Here is a 23,058-nt window from a genome sequence, read left to right on the forward strand (position 1 = left end):
AACACCTAAGTCGAGAGGGGGATTGGGTCTTATTGATTCCCTTTCACAATCAAAAGCCTAACTTGCCAAATTTGTGGTGCGAGGACTCCAGTCAGGAAATGAATGTTGGAAAATGCTACTGCGGTTACGTTTCGCTTACTTTAGGCCACGAAAAGGGGTCAATTAGCCCCCCCAAACGGGATGGATTCTAAACATGGATCTCAAACCTAGTTTCTCCCGCCAATTGGAGGATATATTTAGTGCATCCATGTGGAAGGCATGGTGTGACATTAGACGAGGGCTCAAGTGCGATCAACTGAGCTCTGAACTTGCCTAGCTCAGTCAACGTATCCTATGGAACCCATGTATCAAGGATGAATCTAATCAACTACTGGGATCACGTAAGGGGTTGTCATGGGGATACATTGCAGAAGGTTCAGGAAAAAGTATAGAATGTTGGAGACGATTTATGTCACTACCACTACAAGATCAAGCCAACATATTCCATGGAATTAGGGGCGAATGGACTAGGAGATCAGAAATCATTAACGTTCTACTGATTAGGGAAGCTGCCACTCAAAGGACAACAATGGAGAAATGGATAGGCTACGAGGAGGAGGGATCTTTGATCCCGAGACGTAGGGGAACACCAAAAAGGATCAAAGGCTCTGAATTGCGAGACACTGAGACGCCAACATAGAATAACGCAATTCAAGTACTCGCGTATACTAGTCATAAATGGATTGTAGATCCTGATCTGATCAAAGTACAACCCGATTGGCACATATGTACTCATGAAAACACATGTCTACATAAGGTCAGTTGGGACCCTTTGCAATGGAGATGGCGTGATCCTTATGCGGGGCAAGGAACCATACCCATCCCTTTCTTCCAATTCACAACTAGATTGGGTCGCCACATTCTAGTTGCTCAAACCACCAGAGAGCCGACTGCTACAAAGGTCTGGCACACATTTCAAGTTCCTCACACAATTATCACCAAGTTTTGGCAGAAAATGTGGAAACAACAACACACAAGGCGAATTACCACGTTCCAATGGCTATTAATATAAGTCACTACCGGTGGGAGCATGGCAACATGGGAACCTTAGCTCTCCTAATTGTGAAGAGTGCCCAAATGCAGTAGAATCAATACGACACGCTCTGTGGGATTGCCCAACGTCCCATCGAATATGGCGGGGGGTTGGCCGCTTGTTGCAATAATGCTAGGTGCAAGGCTCAATCAAGTGGGGAAATATATGTTGGCTATCATGGCAGACCCCAGTTGGCAGATACGAGCATCAAGAGGAGGGGATGACTTTGGTGATAAAAGCACAAGAGGTTTTTTTCTCCACTAGCGGCAATGTCCACTCAACTCCTCTTAATGACAAATCTCAAGTTGTGTTGGAATTGGTCAGCCCAATAACTCTTTGGATTCTATGGAAACAACGGTGTAGACAGGTCTTCTCCAACCAAACCGCGCATCCGACAATGTTACTGCAAGAGATATGGAGTGAAATTGTAGCCACTCTAAAGAGCCAATATGATGGCCTCAAGGGCGGCTCCGATGGAGTTGAAAGACAATGAATAGCCTTCATCCAACAATGGTCGTCCTCTCCCTTTCTTGAGTTAGTGGGCATCCACATAAGATGGAACTATCGCATCCGTACAGGGATTTGTACATAATAGTCTCATTTGTAAAATTTTATAACTAATGGAAGGAGCTTTTTTCGGAAAAAAGAAAAAAGAAAAAAGAAAAAAGGAAAAAAAGAAATGTAGTACTTTATTCATCCAACCAATATTTGGTCTTGCTGATTTGAACAAAATGATCTCGAACTTTGCGAGTACCATTGCATCTCTATTGTCTATTTCCATTGATGTCACCCATTTGTTGAACTTGTGTTGACTTGTTCCCATGGTCTCCTCAATCCCCAACTCTTGAAATAATGCTTGTTTGAAGGATCCCAAATTACTACGTGCTTGTTGAAGCTTTACAAATTTTGTATGCAACACAACAGAGACCACCTAATGGATGCATCTTAGTTTGTGAGAACTTTGGAGCTAGTTATAGGCATGAAAGATCTCCCAAAATGATCTAAAAGCTACCTTCTTCAATCACACTAACTTGATGATAAAAACATTCTCGAAGCATTTCTTCATTGTATATTCTTAGAAAGTCACAATCGTTCACTTGAAATTAATCAACAATCTCAACGCTTATTGCATGTTTCACCATATCCATTTCCTCAAAAAAATTTATTTCATCATTATTTTCATTATCTTCAAAAATCTTTATTCAACTCTTTTAGGTCAAGTTCACCAATGGATGTTGCAGAAATCCAAGAGCGCATGTGAAACATGAGTGGGACCACTAAGGTCTCGAACCAAGGAAGATGAGATTCAAGATATTATCCATAGAGTTTGTCGACGTCAAGCATTCAAGATGGTACGAAACCATGCGCTTGATTATTTCTCCTTTTAAGATGTATGGGAGCACTTAGAACTTTCCCTAAGAAAGAATGTGTGTACCGATGGGTGCACGAGGGTGAGATTTTTGTTTTAATGAGTGGTTGTACAATAATAATGTGTGCGAATGTGTGTGCCCAAGAAGATGCAAAAATGTGTGTTCATTTATTACATGTGTTTGTATGACGATGTGTGTATGTGTGAGTCTAGTGTCGAATCCACGTGTATATGTTATTGTAAACAGTTTTTTTCGGGCATGGTGTCTTATATGAAAATGAGCATGAAAGGTAATTTGTATTGATATTTAACTTGCATGTAAACATGTATCAATGTACATTTGAATTTATGTGTGCATGGGTATTTGTGGATGTGCAAAGTTACACGTAGGCATGAATGTGTAGTTGTACCTAGCCATTTGTGTGTGCCAATGTAAGCTGTACATATGGATTGTATTATGAGTGTGTGTGGAAAGGGGCGGGGGGTGGAGAGGGTAAAGTATAATAGGTAGTGTGAATCCAAATTTCCAATGGTTGATGCCTAGGCTACGTTTGAGCATCAAATTCGCAAGGTATGTTAGGTAGTGAAGAGGCTTGACATTGATAACTCCTCTACAACAATGGGTGGCAAATTGCAATCATAAGACCAATACTCAACGTTGTTGTGGGGAATGCCAACTACACGAAGAAAATTCGCCGGATGCGCGGGAACGGGGGTGTGCGCGGATGCACACGAGATTTGTCTTAATGTACAAAGGTGTGTAAAGTAACATAGGACTAATAAGTACTAGAGAGCGTGGGTTTGATAGGGTACTTTAATGTCCCACAGAAAGAGAGAGGAATAAAAGATAATGATGTGAGAGAGAATCAAGAGGAAATGGCTGACAGAAACGGTTTGTCATTAAGTGTGATGTATCAGAGGTTGTAATCTTCTGTTTTTGCTCTGATTAATTATTAGTATTTGCCGAGTCTCTATTCGTGTTTGGGTAATTCCATGTAGTCTCTGTTTATCATGTGTTTGTCGCGTCCCGAGCTTGTGATATCGTCTCTGTCCTATTCCCGATTGAGTGTGCGTATCTGAGTGCGTGAGCCCATGAGCTCATCGCTGCTATCCGGCAACTGGTTCGGAACAGTATACGCCTCCGAACCGTGCGCTCACTGTCCGACATCCGGGAATCGATCCGGATCGGATACGTGTCCGAAACCGATCTGGCGAAGCTATCCGAATACTGATCCGAATATCCTTCTTGGTCCGAGACCCCGGTGGTCCCGCCCCGTTTCAACCCGCACGCGCGGATTACCGCGACAACGCGTAGAAGCATCATAAGGTGTAACACTATTCTTTGCAATACTTAAGAAAGTAAACCAATTTTTTGGTGACAACTTTTGCTAAAGGCAAATTCAAGAATTAGGTGGCGAGTGGTTCGTTGTGAAGATCCTTATTCAAGAACTTCTTTTGAAATGAGCCTTTGTGAGAGGATCAACTCACCTATGGTTTGCATAAGGGAATTTGTTGTTTCCTTTTATCATATCCTCCTTCAAACATAGTTTCTTGTGAATTAAAACTTATAAAAATACAAATAAAATCGGTAATTTCCTTGAAACAAAAGCAATTTAAGTAGATTAGGAGGTACTCTATGGTTATAAATCCTACATATTACAATAGCCTTTCGACAAATTGGACCAAATTATACAAAATTTGAACCCTTTGAGGTAAAGTGAAATGGAGTTGAGATAAGAAAGAGTTGGGGACATATCCTTGAATCGGTGTGGGTAGTGAGTCAAATGATCGATGAAAATGTCACTTAGTTTTTGTAGGACTGCCATGCACCCTTTTGATTTCCTATGATGTGATGTTCAATGTGTTGCTAAAGCTTGGGGATTCAATTCCCAAAATGTGTAAACTATGGCTTTCAAACGATCTCGTTGTCAAATAAATATAAAAACATTCTTTCTAATGATGTGCAATTGATTTTTCTATTGGAATGAAAACTATTCTTACCCTTGGATGTGTACTTAGCTTTGGCAAGGTTTGTGTCAATCATCCTTTTTATCACATGCCTCCAAAACTTAAGAACTTGGCAACGAACTAATTAGTGGCTTTCAAGAGCTCTCTATTGGATAAAAATAGAGGCCTCTCTTCTTAAGATCTTGTTATTCTTATCCTTGGATGGATGACCCTCTTCATTTGTGCATTGTACCTCCAATTTCCCTTTCCAATCATTGTTTATGTGGGCAACCCTATGTTGGCAAGGATTAGGTCTTATCATTTTTGAGCCATCTTCCATTGTTATATACTTTTTTTTTTCTAGTGCACTTGAATAAGAATCCATTCCTTTCCATAACTTGCCTTTTTCATGCATTTCTCTCTTTGCAGATGTACACCACTACATAACATTGTGTCATTTTTGAGCCCTTGGATGCATGTCATGGCCATAATGAGTTGATGGGATAAGAGTTGTGTGCTTGATGTGTCAGTTTCAAGGGTGACATTGTTTTTTTCACCATTAATTATTTGGGAAAAGTACAAGGATACCCCTGGAAGTTCATCTATTTACCAGAATGCCCATGGAAGTTCTAAATTTACCAAACTACCCCTATGTCCAAAAATTTACACTTTATAAAGTAATTATACACTCAAATATTTGGTAAATAGGGCTAGTTTGGGTCCAGTTCTTCCATCTTTTGTAAATAGGGCTTGTAGATTTGAGTGTATAATTACTTTATAAAGTGTAATTTTTTGGACATAGGGGTAGTTTGGTAAATTTGGAACTTCCAGGGGCATTCTAGTAAATAGATGAACTTCCAGGGGTATTCTGGTACTTTTCCCTAATTTATTTCTCAAGAACTTGACAAACTTGGATATCACACACAACTTTCGATTCGATTTGGTCAAATAATTACTAAAACAATATTTAGATGTTTACTTGACAAGAAGATCATCCAGATCATAGTTTTTGTACTTAACTTTCCAAATTTATAGGTTTCCATGCATACCTAGCCAAAATTCCAAGTTTGGATATCAGAACTTGATTTGCACAATAGTTAGTGAATAATATACATTCCAAATTTATAGGTTTCCATCCATACCTAGCCAAAATTCCAAGTTTGGATATCAGAACTTGATTTGCACAATAGTTAGTGAATAATATACATTCCAAATTTATAGGTTTCCATCCATACCTAGCCAAAATTCCAAGTTTGGATATCAGAACTTGATTTGCACAATAGTTAGTGAATAATATACATTCCAAATTTATAGGTTTCCATGCATACCTAGCCAAAATTCCAACTTTGGATTTCAGAACTTGATTTGCACAATAAGTGAATAATATACATTTATATAATCAAAATCCATAACTTACGTCAACTATATTTAAAATTAACTAGATCCATTAAAGTTAAAAGGTAATAAAAACATTGTGATGTATGATGATGCACATCCAATGAGATGTAAGATCCTCATATGTACATACGTTGTCCGACTATAGGTCCATTTGGAAAACATGGCCATCTTCTCCTTCAATAAAAACGTTTAATAGCAAAATTCTAACTTCATCATTCGATCCTTTATAGTATATACCATAATGTTCCTTTGAGTATTTTCACTATTACATGATTGGCATCTTCCCCTAGGTATCTTGCTTTATGTGACATTGGTTGTGTAGATTACGATCATGGCCATGGTATTCCAACATTGCAATGTTGGCCATGTTAGAACGAATAGGAAGGGAACTATTCAAAGCACAATGATTTTGAATTTAAAGAGTGTTGTCATTCAATAATGGTTTACAATAGTCACAATGATCATACAATTAATGGTTGTTAACAAAACGAGTGTTAATATAATAGATATAACTACATATAATAGGCTATTGCACATTGTTGGGTAAATTTACATATTCAAGTCATGTGTGTATGTATATATATAGACACAGACATTATACAAGCATAGAAAGGCATACACCTAAATGCATACAACGCATAAATATATGCACATAATCAGATTTGGGACATACACGAATTTCACATATAAATAAACTAGTTGGTACTGGAGGAAAGTATTGTTTATCATTTACGATGATGGAGTTAGTTTGAGAGACAAACCACAAGATTTATCTACGCGGGTTCTAATTGAGTTTGATGCTTCCCAAAATTGTACGAGACACTATGTTGTCAACTGTTGAAGAGAGGAGCTATTACAATCTATTTGAGAATGGTCACGCATTTCACTTTACACACTATAATCAATGTAAGCATGAGAGATTTTTGCACTTACACTTTAGACATTCTATCCGATTTCGAGCAATATAGCCTCAATGTTATTCATTTCTATGTTACTTTCTCAAAAGATATGGCTATAAATCTCCATTTAAGTCATCTTATGTTTCAATATCAAGAATTTCTATGGTGGAAAGCCAAAAGGTTTAAGGGTGATTATCTCTGTTCAAAGAACAAATTTCAATCCATTGCAACATGTACATTACTATTCATCATTTTGAGCAATGGAAAGCCGACTTTGTGGATCAACATAAACATGATAGCTTTGGTCATCCACATATTCTGAATAATCTTCTTTATTCTCCAAAGTTTCATGTTTTTAATCCTCCTCCTCAAGGCATATATTGAAGATATTTGGATGAAAGTCATAACCAACTGGTTAAAGTCTCTACATTATTACAAATTCTTCATGCTCATCCACATATTCTGAGTAGTCTTCGTTATTCTCCAACGTTTCATGTTTTTAATCCTACTCAAGTCATATATAGAAGATATTTACATGAAAAACATAAACTAGTTAAATTCTCTACATTATTACAAATTCTTCACGGCCAAACCCATGCAGGACAAACCTAAGACAATTTTTCTTATCCCTCACATCCTTTATTTGAGAAAAACATGTATTTGTACAACCTCACATTAAAATCTGATTTGCATACATACAAGCAAAAATGAAGAAGAGCAATTCAAGTATCCTTTATTTTGCATAGGGTGTTGGCTTGTTTCTCAAAGCAGGACATCATCTAGGCGATGACATGGTACTGAATTTTGTCATGTAGATAGTCCCTCCTTTTCGGGGGAGTCGGCTGGCCGAAATCGTATTTCGGTCGAATGGGAGTCAACCTAATAGAACTTCGGACATATGTGTATGTATGTGTATGTATGCATATATGTATATATATATATGTGTTCTTATATATGTATATGAGATGAGCTAGTATATATAGTAAGAGTCGAACTAGCTACGTTTGTATGTGGGAATAGAACTTCGGACATATGTGTATGTATGTGTATGTATGCATATATGTATGTATGTTTATATATGTATATATATATATGTGTTCTTATATATGTATATGAGATGAGCTAGTATATATAGTAAGAGTCGAACTAGCTGCGTTTGTATGTGGGATAACTCATTGAGAGTAAAAACAGTGAGAAAAAGCGTGAAAGTATACTTAAGTGAAAAAGCGAGCGCGTGAGTCGTATAAGTATACATATTGCAAGAGAAGAGTTAGACAGAGAACGACTGAGAGCAAACATAGTAGTGGATGTGCGGGTGCCATAGCTCAGAAGTTGAGCATGAGAGGAAACAAAGGAATGAGAGTGTAATAGAAAGAAAAGAAAAAGACAAGTCAAGAAGCCTTGAAGGCTTCGAAAGAGATAGACACCTACGAGTTAGGGTTTGGTGCACTCGGCTGGAATTATGGTTTCAGAGTGCAACCATACCAAATCAGGTTCTATCATTCTATGTTGGAATTTCGTTTATCTCATAGTGGAAATTTCTTGTTCCCGTGGTTTTTCCCTGAAATAAGGGTTTTCCACATAAATCGTGTGTTACTTGTTTTATTTCTGATTGTGACTAAGTCTATTTGCAACTACCGTCTGAGTAGAATTCATATCAATTTGGTATTAGAGCGTGGTTCTAAATGGAAGGGGGTGTGAATGACTTTCCGGGGATGATTGTCCTAAACTCACAAAACTACTCAGACTGGAAGATCAAAATGGAAGATCTCCTGATAGTCAAAGATTTATATGAGCCTATAGAAAATAAGGAGGTGGGGTAATAGAACCTGAGTGGAAAATGTTACATAGAAAGGCAATGGCAACTATAAAATAGTGTGTAGACATTAGCGTCCTACAACACATAACAAGTGATACCAATGCTTTCGAGTTATGGCATAAACTCTCAGCTCTCTATGAAAGGAAAAATGCCCTAAATAAAACTTCCTTAATGAGGAAGATAGTGAGACTAAAGTACGTAGATGGGGAGAGCATTGTAGAGCACATCAGTACTTTCATGGGACTGGTGAATCAGTTAGCATTAGCGAAGTTCCTATTAGATGATGTTATGTAGGCCACACTACTACTATGTACTCTACCGGATAGTTGGGAAAACCTAATAGTGACACTCAACATTTCATGTAAAGAAGACAATCTATCTTTACAAGTAGTAAAGACAAGTATTTTAAATGAAGAGACAAGAAGAAAGGATAAGAGTGCCTTGTCTCAATCGGAAGCTAATGTGACCCAAGAACTTAGTAGAGGTAAAAGAGAGCATAGAAGTCAAGAAAATGGAGATAGGTTTTATGGAAGATCGAAATCTAGAGGAAGACCTACATGCTTCTATTGTGGGAAGCCTAGCCACTTCCAAAAGAATTGTCGACACCTTAGAAAGGATAGAGGCATGGCTGATGAGGTCGAACCTAGAAAAATTTATGATGATAAAAACACTCAGCCATTGCAACCAGTGAGGAAGATATGTTATTTATCTGTGAACAAGTTAGTGTGAATCTTGCAAATGCTGAGTGCTCATGGGTAGTGGATTCCGGTGCATCATTCCACCTAACTCCCAAAAGAGAATGTTTCTCATCCTACATAGCCGGTGACTATGGCTACGTAAGGATGGGAAATGACGGTGAATGCAAGATTGTGGGCATAGGAAATGTGTTTTTGCTAACATCTACTGGCTGCAAGTTAACATTGAAGGATATACACCATGTTCCAGATGTTAGATTGAATCTGATATCGGCTGGACGGTTAGACAATGATGGCTATAGTGGTGGTTTTCGAAATGGTACATGGAAGTTCTGTAAAGGGAGCCTGATTGTGGCTTGAGCCCAAAAATAGAACACATTGCATGTAATATATGCAAAGTTGTGGCGAGATGAAGCAAATGTAGGGGCCGACTCAGATGGTGAGTTGTGGCATAAAAGGCTCAGACACATGAGCGAAAGGGGAATGCATATCCTTGCGGAAAAGGATTTTCTACCAGAGGTGAAAGGAATACACTTGGAAAAGTGTGTGGACTGCTTGGTTGGAAAGCAGGATAGAACAACCTTTCACTCTAGGCCTCCGATGAGAAGAGGGCATGCCTTAGAATTGGTTCACATAGATGTGTGTTATGTGGATGCCCCATCACATAGTGGTGGACAATACTTCGTTACATTTATTGATGACTTCAGCAGGAAGGTGTGGGCTTTTGTGTTGGTATCTAAAGACCAAGTGTTGTCGGTCTTTAAAGTGTTTCATGCAAGGGTAGAAAGAGAATCTGGACAGAAGTTGAAAGTTGTCCGGACAGACAATGGTGGTGAGTATAGAGGCCAATTTGAGATGTACTGCAAGACTCAAGGCATCAAACTTGAGTATACGGTGCCGAAGACACCTGAGCTAAATGGTCTAGCTGAGAGAATGAATCAGACCATAATGGAAAGGGTAAGAAGCATGTTGGCGCATGCAAAATTGTCAAAGTCATATTGGGCTGAGGCAATGTTGACGATTGTCTACCTTATAAACAGGTCTCCCTCAATACCTTTGAAGGGGGATGTCCCATAGAGGGTGTGGACAGGAATAAATGTGTCTTATCACCACTTAAGGGTGTTTGGATGTTTGGTCTATGTACATGTTGCTAAGATAAGAGGTCAAAGCTGGACAACAAGTCCAAGCCTTGTATATTCTTGAGTTATTCGGAAGACGAGTTCGAGTACAAAATGTGGGATCTCCTTGATAAGAAAGTGATAAGAAGTTGAGATGTCATAAATTTCATGGAAGACAAGACAATCGAAGATTGGAAGCAACAAAGACCATAGTCGTCTTCCCAATCGACTACTGTCATGGAGTCGACACTAGTCCATCCCACTCCCACACAACCAGTCGGCAGACAATAGCCGGCTGATGAAGTCGAGTCTGAGTCGGCTGACACTCAACAACAAACTGATACACACGAATCAGAGTCAGAAGAAAGTGAATCTGAGACAGTTACTGAAGGAAGAAGATATCCACAAAGACAAAGGAAGGTCTCCTCTCGATATCCGGTCAGTCAATATATCCTCTTTACTGATGAAGGGGAACCAGAATGCTATGAAGAGGCCATGACTGATGTACACAAGGCGAAATGGTATAATGCCATGCAAGAGGAAATGGATTCCTTGCATGAGAACTTCACCTATGAGTTAATGGAGTTGCCTAATGGTAAGAAGGCACTTAGAAACAAATGGGTCTACAAATTAAAGACTGGAGAAGATGGAAGTACACCTAAGTATAAGGCTCGCATTGTCGTGAATGGTTTCCAACAGTAAAAGGGTGTTGATTTTGATGAGATTTTTGCTCCAGTTGTCAAGATGGCTTCCATCCGAACTGTTTTGAGTATGGCCACCAGTATGAATCTGGAAATTGAACAGTTGGATATTAAAACAACTTTCTTGCATGGTGAGTTGGAAGAGGAAATCTATATGCAACAACTGGAGGGCTTTGAGGTGAAAGGAAAAGAGAACCTTGTATGTAGGTTGAGGAAAAGCCTGTATGGGCTAAAGCAAGCTCCAAGACAATGGTATAAGAAATTTGAGTCCTTCATGTTGGAACATGGATTCCACAAAACACAAGTTGATCATTGTGTATTTGTGAAAAGGTATGATGAAGGTGATTTTCTTATTCTTTTGTTATATGTGGATGATATATGTTGGTTGTTGGACAGGATGGTAAAAAGATTGCCAGCTTGAAGAAAGCATTGAGCAAATCTTTTGCCATGAAAGACGTAGGATTGGCAAAACAGATTTTGGGAATGCATATAGTTCGGGACAAGACTAAAAACATGCTATGGCTATCACAAGAGAAATATGTGACGAAAGTGTTGCAAATGTTCAACATGTACAATGAAAAATCGGTTGGATCTCCATTGCCAGTGGAATGTAAGCTAAATTCAAGACAATGTCCGAAAGCTGAGAAAGATAAGGTAGAGATGAGGAGGGTGCCGTATGCATCGGTTGTTGGTAGCTTAATGTATGCTATGGTCTGCACAAGGCCGGACATTGCTTTTGCTGTTGAGACAGTTAGTCGTTACATGAGTAATCTTGGAAAGGAGCATTGGGCAGCTGTAAAATGGATACTCAGATACCTCAAAGGAACTTTGAGTGTATGCCTTAGATATGGCTCCGGGAAACCTATGCTAGAAGGTTTCATAGATCTGATATGTCGGGGAATGTAGATTCTAACCGATCCACATTAGGGTATGTGATGACTTATTTAGGGGGAGCCGAGTCATGGCAATCAAGATTGCAAAAGGTTGCGGCTTTATCAACCATAGAGGCTGAATATATGGCTACAGTGGAAGCCGAAAAAGAATTAATTTGGATGAGAGATTTTTTAAGTGAACTAGGAATGAAACAAGAAACATTCCTACTTCATTGTGATAATTAGAGTGCAATACACCTCGCGAAGAATGCTGCCTATCACTCTCGTACAAAGCACATTCAAAGGAGGTATCATTGATTGCGAGAAAGAGTGGAAGAAAATGAGTTCGCTTTAATGAAGATCCATACTGATGAAAATGGATCAGATATGCTTACTAAAGTCTTGTCTATGGAAAAACTTGTTGCGTGCCGGCAAAAGACTGGTTTGGTTGACTCTCCCCTTACAGGAGTGAAGGGGGAGTTCGTTATGTAGATAGTCCCTCCTTTTCGGGGGAGTCGGTCGAAAAGCCAACTCGAGAGTCGACTGAGAATCGGTTGAGAAGCCGACTCAAGAGCCGAAATCGGTTGAGAAGCCGAAGTCGACTGGGAGTTGGCCTAATAGAACTTCGAACAAACATATACATATACATATATGTGTTCTTATATATGTATATGAGCTAGTATATATAGTAAGAGTTGAACTAGCTGCGTTTGTATGTGGGATAACTCATTGAGAGTAAAAACAGTGAGAAAAAACGTGAAAGTATACCTAAGTGAAAAAGCGAGCGCGTGAGTCGTACAAGTATACATATTGCAAGAGAAGAGTTAGACAGAGAACGACTGAGAGCAAGCACAGTAGTGGCTGTGCGGGTGCCATAGCTCAGAAGTTGAGCGTGAAAGGAAACAAAGGAAGGAGAGTGTAATAGAAAGAAAAGAAAAAGACAAGTCAAGAATCCTTGAAGCCTTCGAAAGAGATGGACACCTACGAGTTAGGGTTTGGTGCACTCGGCTAGAATTGTGGTTTTAGAGTGCAACTATACCAAATCAGGTTCTATAAGTCTGTGTTAGAATTTCGTTTATCTCATAGTGGAAATTTCCTGTTCCCGTGGTTTTTCCCTGAAATAAGGGTTTTCCATGTAAATCGTGTGTTACTTGTTTTATTTCTGATTGTGACTAAGTCTATTTGCAACTACCATCTGAGTAGAATTCATATCAAATTTCACATGCTTAGCTTTCTTCAGTCATTGGATCCATGTAACATAACATTGGTCCATTGACAAGATTCAATACATGTTTGAGTAGCATTAAAGCAAAGACTGATTACAAGAGTGCATGTCAAAAGTGCATGTGAATTCGGTTCAGACATGGATTAGTTTATGTTGGGGATGGTATGGTAGCATCCCATCGGTTCCATGAGAATATGTTGTATGTTGGGTTAGCGTCATAGACAAAAACGCAAAGAAAGTTTTAATGTTCAAACTTCAAAGTGCGCATGTAGACTAGTTTCAAACACGAGTGAAATAAGAGTTTATGTGGAATTAGCTTTAAAAGAAGAGTCCATGTGGATTAGCTTCAAAAACACAAGGATCAGAAAAGAAAGGTCATGGTAAATTACATGTGAATTAGATCAAGAACCCAGAAGGATAACAAAGAAAAGAAAAGATTATGGCAGAGTGGTGTGGATTAAGCTTCAAAACACACATACAAGGATTGTTGATGAAAACTGAGAACGCATGTGGATTGTTGATGGCATTGTACCTAACACAAATTTTGAGAAAGGAATTGTCATCAACTTGATGACAAGGGAGTGGAGTGTGCACACGATCATCTTTCATCATTCAGTTTCTTCACCACAGAAATCAGATTCAATCATCATCAGCCATGTCGCAAGTGTCGCAATATGTGTGCATTTTCAATCCGAATCTTCATCGGCAAAATCAGACTCCTCTTCCAAATCATCATCACTGCCTCGCTCTTCCTCCGCATCATCGTCATCGCTAATAACATACTGTGCAACAGTCCGATTTGCACGTCTTGGACGAGCGGCAGCATGAGTGAGAGAAAGGGGGGGGGAGGAAGAGCTCTTCCTCCTTCATTCTCTCCTTCCTCTCCCAACCTAGAAAGCATAGAACCACTCCTCTTATGGAAAGGAGATGACCTCATTCTCCTTACTTTCTGAGCAGGAGACTCATCATCATCATCATCTTCTTCTTCTTCTTCTGGAGCAAGCATCTCATCAATGAGCGTTCTCCCTTTTGATTTGGTAGTGGTATTACCTCTCTTTTTTGCTACTTCTACATTCACATCAACATCCTTTTTATTTGTTGTTGCATTGTTCATAACCTTCGTATTAAACCCTAAGGTGAAGATACCTTTATCCCTCTTCCTGACTGCTACAACTGATCCTGATGGATTGGTTTTATTGCCTTTCACCTTCTTGCAAAAATCCCAATCAGAGTCATCTTCTCCATCATCATCAACTTCTTCATAAGCATCCTCACTATCGCTCTCTATTGCCATCTTCTTGGGCATTTCTTCTCTGCTTATCCCAGTCTTTGGTTTTTCTTCTCTCTCATCACCAATCACTTTGTCCACCTCGGAGACATATCTGACACCATTGATTAGTGTTGGCCCTGAAACTGTTTCAACGACAGACACCACGTGTTATGGCAGCATTGAATTCATGTGTTAAGTTGAAATTATATTAAAACTTACAAATATAAGCTAAGCTATATAACCTTAAAAAGACATGGAGTGTTAAAAGCAATATTGATTCTAAATGTCCATTAGAAAGTAGAAGTCCCACCGTTCTTTAAAAATTAGAAGTACAAATAAAATGTATAAATGTGATGATGCCGCATTGCAGTAAAGCAACAAGTCTAATAATACTTTCATTGACGAAATATTTCATATTTCAAATTTGAGATCATTACACTAACAATTCATATTTTTCATGAAGTTTGCACGAAATCCATTGTCCATTAACAAATGGTTGGAAATTATATAGCATGGCTGTACTAATAAAGGGGTAATAATGCTTATAAAACTGAGTAAAACATATCTCATTACAAATGTCGTGCATTAGATAATAGGGGATAATAGTTTTTGATATTACCATGCCCTGCAACAGTATAGGCAACCAAATGCTCTCGGAGGCCCAATCTGAGGTTCTCATCATTGCTTTCTAAAGGCTGCAAAAGGTTATTCACAGGGTAAATAAAAGAGGAGAATATTGTCTTATAGCTTGCAAACTCACCATAGCAGCTTTAGCTATAATTTGAGACTCCTTTGAAACAGCCTTCGCATGGTCTCCGGAGGGTTTTGCTGAGACCAAATTTAACAGTATTCATGAATATAGTGGATCTACTCCTATTACATTGTTATTTAACAACAGCTTATATAAAAATAAAAAGAATATTGGAAATTATGACAATAGGACATTTAACATAGCCTATCATTACCATATGTAGCTTTTTTCACAATCGCATGCTTGAATGGCTTATCCCCTCCTTTAAACATGTGCTTCATCTCGTATTCCTCCTCCTTGGCTTCCTCCAGCTCTTGAGCCTGGTTGGTATTACATGCATAAACTATTCAATGATCCCTTAGAGATTCATAACCCTATAAGCAAGCTTCATGTATGCATAGCATATATCATATTCTCTAAAGATTCGTAGAATGTTCAAGACACCATACTTCTTATAAACTCATATTGACAACAAGATGAGTGTAGTGCCAGTATAAGTGAGTCTGATGCATAGAATGTTCAATGTCCCATGCTTCTTACAAACCATTTTATAGAAAGAAGGTAATATCATGAATGTATAAGATTAGATGATCCTACATTTAGTTGCTGAATGAACGCTTCAAGGTCTCTGATCCACAAAGACTTAGGGGTAGCTCTCCTCAACTCTTCTACGTCACCCTCTAACTTGTCTCTTTCATTGCACAAATTTTGCACTTTCTCCAAGGTTAAGCTCCCTATTGTCATGGATAGTAGGTATTCATAATCAGCAGCTTTCACCCCTGTCATTACCATCTCTTCTGAATCATTTACTTCTTCCGTTTCAAGATTTTCAGTGCCAGCTACCATTGGTTCAGACTTCTTTGATTTCTTTGGAAATGGAGTGAATCCATTGATCTTCAACTCTATCAGAAGCTCAGCTCGCCTTCTATTATTCACGATAATCTCTCCTTTCATCACACCCAGTACAAATCGCACCTTGTTATCAAGCTTAAGAAGCTCCAGCTGCAGATTCTCAAGCTGAATTTCTTTTCGCTTCACATACAGATCGAAACGGATGGAGAAAAACGTCTCTAATACTGTGCTTTAGTCAAGGAAATCGTGCTCACAGTGTAATCAGACGGAAACAAGACTTCCAATACATTAAAAACAATCAAATGTGAAGAAAATAATAGGATACTTTGTTCTGGAGTTCCATATTTTTGGATGACACCACGAGAATCAAATAGATGCATGTTGCTTGTACTTATTGACGTCTTTAGCTTGAACTTCTTGGGTATACCCTCGGCAAGTGCCATAACCATGTTGCACTCAGTTAACTGCACTTCAAAGTTGACCCGTGTGTCTGTGTTATGCTCTCTATAGTTCTACAATGTTAAAACCATTATTTGTTAAATTCTACTTCCCAGGTCTTGGTTCTCAAAGTTAATGTATATCAATTCAAAATTAGTTCAGGTAAAAAGTAACGCCAGAAATTTCATTAAACCTACTAGTATTCCATATTATAAGATTGGACAGAAGTAGACGGAAGCTACCTTCACGAATGGCTCTTTTACCTTATCTGTGGGGGACATCATTCCTTCTAGAAACTCCTTGTAATCTTGGGTCCATTTCTTAACAGGGAGCTCTGTGATCCTTATTGTAGTGGCGTCCAATAGTTCATACATACCAGTGATAGTATAAGTCCTCCCTGATTCTTTGGTAGCAACAAGCTCAATACTTCCCTGGAAAAAATACCTATAATCTATATACAGTTCCGATGATCACTGAATGCAAAACCAAATTGTTGAAGATTACCTGAAATCCTTTGTACCAGGGATCCATTGGCTCCATGGAACGTCCATCAAGAAGCTTACGAATATTTGCAACAATATCCCTTGGATTATAGTTGGGAACAAACGTACTCCATCCAGTGCCAATCCCCTCACTCCCATTCACAAGAACCATTGGAATAATGGGACAATACCTGGAGTATGGTCTGGTATATTAAATAGAAAGTCTGCACAATAGAAACACTCCATGGATATATCATGAGTCATGACAGAAGATACTTGCCAGATGGGTTCTATAGATTGACCATCTTCTCTCAGGTAATCTAGTAGAATGTCATCCTCTTTAGGGAACAGAAATCTTGTTATGGGAGAAAGGCACGTGAAAACATATCGACCACTTGCATGATCTTTACCACCCTGTGTGAAAATGGAACTTTCACTGTCAATATTGTTCACAAAATCTTTAACAGAGGGGTTTCATATAGTTTACAATATTGTTTGGCTTCCATTCAAATATATTTACCTGAGTTCTTGTTCCAAACTGTCCAAGAGGGGATAGCAAATTTACGTTATTGCTACCAACATAATTCTGTGCCATTCCTATAATCGTGCTCACAAGACTTTGTTCACCGTGGTGGTAATCAGAATGCTCAGAAACATAACCTGAAAATTGTGCTACCTGAAGAAATGTATAAGAACATCGATCATAAAAAACAACACACGTTTGCATTGAAATACTGTAAGAAACAATACCTTGGCCTGGGTAATGAAATTACGCTTGAAAGAACAGAAAAGGATCTTTCTCTGTCCTGGCTTTAATCCATCCACCATTGATGGAATGGACCTTGACAAATCAGCCATGGAGAACAGAATCAACTCCTTGTTGATGAAGTCACGATATTTAATGATTTTAACCGATTGATCAAGGTATGTTCCAGGCTACCACAAATGTAAGTCGCAATCAGCTTAACCAACTATATTTAATCCAGAGTACAATCTAGACTACAGGCATCGTACTTCAAAATTTCGAAGCCATCTCTTGCGAGCATCAATTTTTTTCTTACTAAATGCCATCTCTATAGATTCCCCATCTTCGTCTATTTCCCATGCGAAAATCTTCCTGTTCGTGTCAAGCTCTCTAAAGTACTCCTTGCCTTCTTTGGCAGTACTGGTACCCAGACCCTATAATTAGAGAAAAAAACGATCTCAAGAAACATTCCACCGCATGCATTAAGGTTGCTATTATGGATCTTTAGGCAACCTAGAAATTTTAATTTTGTTTCAATGTAAATAACTTGCATTCACCCATATTTGTAATCATAACTTGTCTCATAGACCAAATTTGGTCTGTAGTAGACATTATTATTTATCTTTTTTTTTCTTATTTCTCTATTGGTTTACATAAATGTATATAGCACATAGTTAAGCAACCTTATAGTACTTCATGCTCCAGCCTGATGTATGCCCATTCAGGGATTCTTTCCAAGCCTCATATTCTGGCATTGTATAGAATGATAAAACTTTTCCAGTTTTATGTGTAGCCTGAACAAACAATAAAAAGATTAGAGATCTGAAACAATGTAAATACAGATTAGAGTTTTGAAACAGACCTTTACGATTGGTGTGATGAATTCCACAAGAAAGTCAGGAATTTTCAAAAGAGACGGCCAGAATGAATGAATGAAGTTGATGAGCAAGCCTTTGATGTGAGATCCATCATGATCCTGCAGCTATGCTTTTATTCGAAAGGCTCAAAGACACAAAGTGACCAAAAAAAAGTTGTGATAACACACCTGATCTGTCATTATCATCAAATGACCATATCGGAGAGTTTTGACATTCGTGTATTCTTTGCCATGCTGAAGTTCTAAAATCTGTTTGATGTGATTTATTTCTTGGTTCTCCATTATTTGCTTGTGACTCGCCTCCCTTACATTCAAAAGCTTTCCTCGGAGTGGGAATACACCGTATCGGTTATGTCCAACTACACTAATACCACTCATCTGCATTGAAAAAACAGTTTAAACAACAAACAAACAAACAAACAAAAATACATACGGTGCGCTCAGATGTATCCTCAACAGATAACTAGAATAACAAACATACAGCAAGAGCTTTTGCTGAATCTCCTTCAGTCAATATCAAGGTACATCCTTCAGAGTATTTACCACCAGCATCATTTGCATCATCAAGTTTAGTTATACCAGTAATCCTTTGTCTCTTTGCACCATCATTTTTCTTAAGTTCTTTGCTTTGCTTAAAGTCAGCCCACGTCAAAATGTTTTCAACTACTCCACATTTTGTCACTGTACAGAGGCATCCAATGTTAAACAATGACCATTTTCTGTCAGGATTTTGATTTATGTATCATATAGTAAGCTCCAAGTGTTTAGAAATACCCTTTTTCATGAAATCTTGGGAAGGTTTGCACTTTGAACCAAAGCTGCTTTGTCTTATAGTTAATGTTTCCTTTGTTTGTGAATCAAATGCTGGATTATCAATAAGCGAGTTCACAAAGACCCACATGTGATTCTTAATTTGGAAGGCTTTTACTCCTGCATTCTTCTTCTTCTTATTCACAGCACCCAGAATATGATTCACTATCTGATCAGTTACATACTGTACATGCGTTCCTCCTTTGATGGTCACAATTGAATTAACAAAACTCACCTTAAAATAGCAACATGAGGTTAGCCATCAATAGTGCATTGCAAGTAGCAGTTTAGTGGGTTTGAAATATACTTGCTGAAATTGGCCATCACTTAGACTGACACAAACTTCCCAGCGATCGTTAACATGCTCATAAATCCTGAATCCACATAGTCAATCATCAGAATGATCATAAATCAGTAGGTTAAAAGCATCTGGAAATGAAAGGTTTCTATCTACTAAGGAGCATAACACTAGCCTGATTACTATAAGTTCCGTAGCTAAGAACTACTTAACTATCTTCAAACATGAGGAACAGAAAAAACGAGCACTATACCAGATTTCTTCCCTTAGATTATTGATGTTTGCAAACATACTATATAAATATTCTTATAACTACGAGTGTTTAAATCGTTTGGGAATAGATTTAGGTGTCAACAGAAAACTTCAAACCTGGGTAGCGGCTCCTCTCTCTTCTTATTTACAGTGTCTAGATAGAGTCCAACATAATCCTGAAAAGATTTTATGGGCAATCTCTGCCCATTCAGCTCTACTTTCACAGTCCTTCCGAGACAACCTGCTATATCTAGAACTCTCTTGCTCATCAAAGCCACAACATCATCTTCCAATTTTTTCATTTGAAACTTTGCAAGATCTGGTCTGAATGTAACCTTGGTCCAATTTTCATTGGCCTTGCAAGCTGTGATTATCGGTTCTGATTTCGAGCTCATGTTATTTCTGAAAACCTGTTACATATAGCATATATTGATGCAATAGCAAGGTATTATATTTTGACATTAATCAAGCTCAAATGCTAGCATTAGGTCAAGCAACGAGATCTACTTGTTTATATCTCTTTAAACGTCTTCCGTCAGCTGTTTCGATGATGAATTCTGTAGAAAATATGTTGGCTAACTTTGCTCCATAGCCATTTCTCCCACCTGTTGTCTTCTTTTGAGTATCATCATAGTTACTGCTTGTGAGAAGATGGGCAAATATCATCTCAGGCACATAAACTCCTTCTTCTCCATGAATCTCAACAGGTACACCATCTCCACTGTTGTATATACTTATCATGTTTTGCTCAACGTTGATTTCTACTTTCACAGAATCCATGGAGGGATCCCTTTGTTTATTATCTGCTGCATTAACTAGGATCTCATCAAATATCTTATACAGTCCTGGCACATAGGTTACATTCCGACAAACCAAGGACTGGCCTTCATAGACCCAAAGATTCTGACTGTGCTTCTCAACGGATCCAACATAAGTATCAGGTCTCAATAAAATATGCTCCAATTGTGACTTCTTCTGATATGTTTCTTCAATCGTCTTTTCTTGCTTGCCTGCGTTAATATTGGCACCAGAGCTGGTCTGAAGGGGCTTAACAGCAGAAGATTTTTTCGCCACGTTTCCTCCTGAAGCTTTACTTTTGGAAGCCTAAATAAGAAGAAAAATCTTCATTTACGAGAATCAATTCTATCCTCCTAATATTTATGATGTGAAAAAAATCCAAGATCAAAATTTTCTTTCGTGCAGAAAAACAAGTATTGCTCGCATATGCAGAAGCTTGATATCAATGCAATAAACGATTAATAATGAAATAAATTTCAAAGTGAGCCTCCATTCGATTCTCTTATGTGTTCAACACAATGATTTCTCTGCATGAGTAACAACTTCTGAGCAAAGATCTTTGAGCAAATTTGCTATAAGTGAATGAGGCAAAATCAGCAGGATACACTGTCAAATTCTGAACCAAATGGAAGAGGAAATAAATGAAAACGAGAGGACGGTCATATTTAGAAACTTGGATCGCGATGAAAGAGCAATGTCGCTCATATATACAAATGATTTCTTCACATGAAGATTAATTTCTGGCAAAGATCGTTGAAGACAAGTAGCAACGGAAGAACATTTTGTCTTTTGTGTGGAAAATTTGAGTTTTTCTTTAGATGAATCTTAAGTTCTGAGCAAAGATCGTTGAAGAAACATGCGCAGATGAATTTACAAAAAGAAAAAACGTGAGTGAAGAAAGTAAACTCAAGCCAGAAAACTCAGAGATTAATCTACAAAAGAAACATGAAAGAACGAGGACTTGAAAATATAGACATGTTAAGAATGCAAAGACTGTCCAACAAAACAATTGGGTTCGAAGAAATGCCCAAAGAATCAAATTCTTTTAGAACGTAAATTCAAATAAACGCTTAAGAATTGGATTCTTAAGGAATGGGAGATAAATGACTGTAATAATATTCAAGCCAGAAAATTACACTGACAAATCTACAAAGTGAGAAAAAAGGTAATGATATTCATTCAAGAAGAATAAACTGATTGAACAACACGGATGGGAAAAGTTAAAAGAAAAACGTAATGATATTCATGCAAGAAGAATACAGTGAGACAAAAACAGAATGCAATATGAGGAAGGAAAGAATTGGGAAATACTGAAAAATCTACAAAGATAGAAAGAAAAACAGGAAGTAAAAAATTAAGAGGAAAACAATGAGAAAATGAAGGAATACGATTAGCGCAGTGAAAGAAGAATGAATTGAGAAGAAAAGAAAGGATGAACAAAGATCTAAAACAAAATAAAGAATTTTGAAGAGCATTGTAACCTGAACGATTAGAAGAGAGAAAGACGAGTGGATTCTGAAGAAAAAGAAGAATGACAAGGGATTTAAAACCAAACCAAACAAAGAAAAAGGAATTTAGAAGATCAGTGTATCCTGAACGATTAGAATAGAAGAGAGAAAGACGAATGAATTGTGAAGAAAAGAAAGGATGACAAGAGATCGAAACGAATGAAAATCAAGAAAAGACTGAAGAAGATGATCGCACCTTCTTCTTCTGAGGAGGAGGAGGAGAAGCAACATCGTGATTTTCCTGGCCGATTAGCAGTAGATTTTCCATGGAAGCTCGAGTTCGAATCAGACGATGAATCCAAACTCACTCTCTCTCTGGCCAGGAAATCGCGGACTCCAAATTCAAAAATTAATTCCAGTTAATTCCCCAATTTGAAGATTCAAAACTTTCCCCACGAAGGAAAGAAGAAAGATTTGGCCTTCCAACGAACGGATGAAGAAAGGGATCGGGATCAATGGTGCCTGAATCAAAGCACATCCTTATATTTCAGTCGGGCGTCGATCGATCTCGGAATCAAATTTGAGAAAGATTAATAGTGATAATCAAACTATTGCCCATTTAATTAGAGTAATTCAAATTAGATTCATCACGAGCGAAAAATAAATCAGGCATTTAACTAAAGTTGAGAAAAGATGATTGATTGCACCTCTCTTTTCCATTCGAGTTTTTATGATGATGAATAGTGATCGTGGGGGAATAATTGGAAAATAAGGATGGAGCTTACATGAAGTCTGATTGGCAATAATAAATCCTCATTAGCTCTTATTTAACAGCTGATCGATCGTCCGAATTATCTAGGGATGGCCAATTTCATTATTTACTATGAAACCATCAACATATTAACTACTTTGCCCGTGATTT

At 38.0% G+C, this 23,058-nt stretch overlaps 1 protein-coding gene across 1 annotated transcript; it reads right to left on the reverse strand.

Annotated features, from left to right (window-relative positions):
* Window positions 1-13,432: 13,432 nt before the first annotated feature.
* On the reverse strand, window positions 13,433-22,580 carry LOC147864453 (DNA topoisomerase 2-like). Its single transcript, XM_087320287.1, has 21 exons — window positions 22,393-22,580; window positions 20,398-20,994; window positions 20,008-20,300; window positions 19,648-19,714; window positions 19,305-19,575; window positions 19,012-19,211; window positions 18,699-18,908; window positions 18,516-18,629; window positions 18,337-18,447; window positions 17,923-18,087; window positions 17,659-17,844; window positions 17,429-17,584; window positions 17,189-17,322; window positions 16,931-17,099; window positions 16,669-16,857; window positions 16,314-16,500; window positions 15,734-16,212; window positions 15,351-15,456; window positions 15,146-15,213; window positions 15,005-15,080; window positions 13,433-14,528 (listed from the first exon to the last, which is right to left on the reverse strand). Exons 1-21 carry the CDS (start codon window positions 22,462-22,464, stop codon window positions 13,765-13,767), a joined length of 4,614 nt encoding a protein of 1,537 aa, XP_087176413.1. The 5' UTR covers window positions 22,465-22,580; the 3' UTR covers window positions 13,433-13,764.
* Between the last annotated feature and the right edge of the window lie 478 nt (window positions 22,581-23,058).

Source organism: Azolla caroliniana, unplaced genomic scaffold (genome assembly GCF_043228905.1).
Source record: "Azolla caroliniana isolate FFs.n. ecotype wild unplaced genomic scaffold, voAzoCaro1.0.p SCAF_5, whole genome shotgun sequence".
Lineage (NCBI taxonomy): Eukaryota > Viridiplantae > Streptophyta > Polypodiopsida > Salviniales > Salviniaceae > Azolla > Azolla caroliniana.

Excerpts from the sequence above, each read along its gene's own strand:
- LOC147864453 (XM_087320287.1), bottom strand. The coding sequence starts at position 22,464 with ATGGAAAATCTACTGCTAATCGGCCAGGAAAATCACGATGTTGCTTCT. Across the intron at positions 19,715-20,007 it reads AGAGAGGAGCCGCTACCCAG|GATTTATGAGCATGTTAACG; the intron begins GTTTGAAGTTTT and ends ATGTGGATTCAG. Across the intron at positions 19,212-19,304 it reads CCAAGATTTCATGAAAAAGG|TGACAAAATGTGGAGTAGTT; the intron begins GTATTTCTAAAC and ends GCCTCTGTACAG.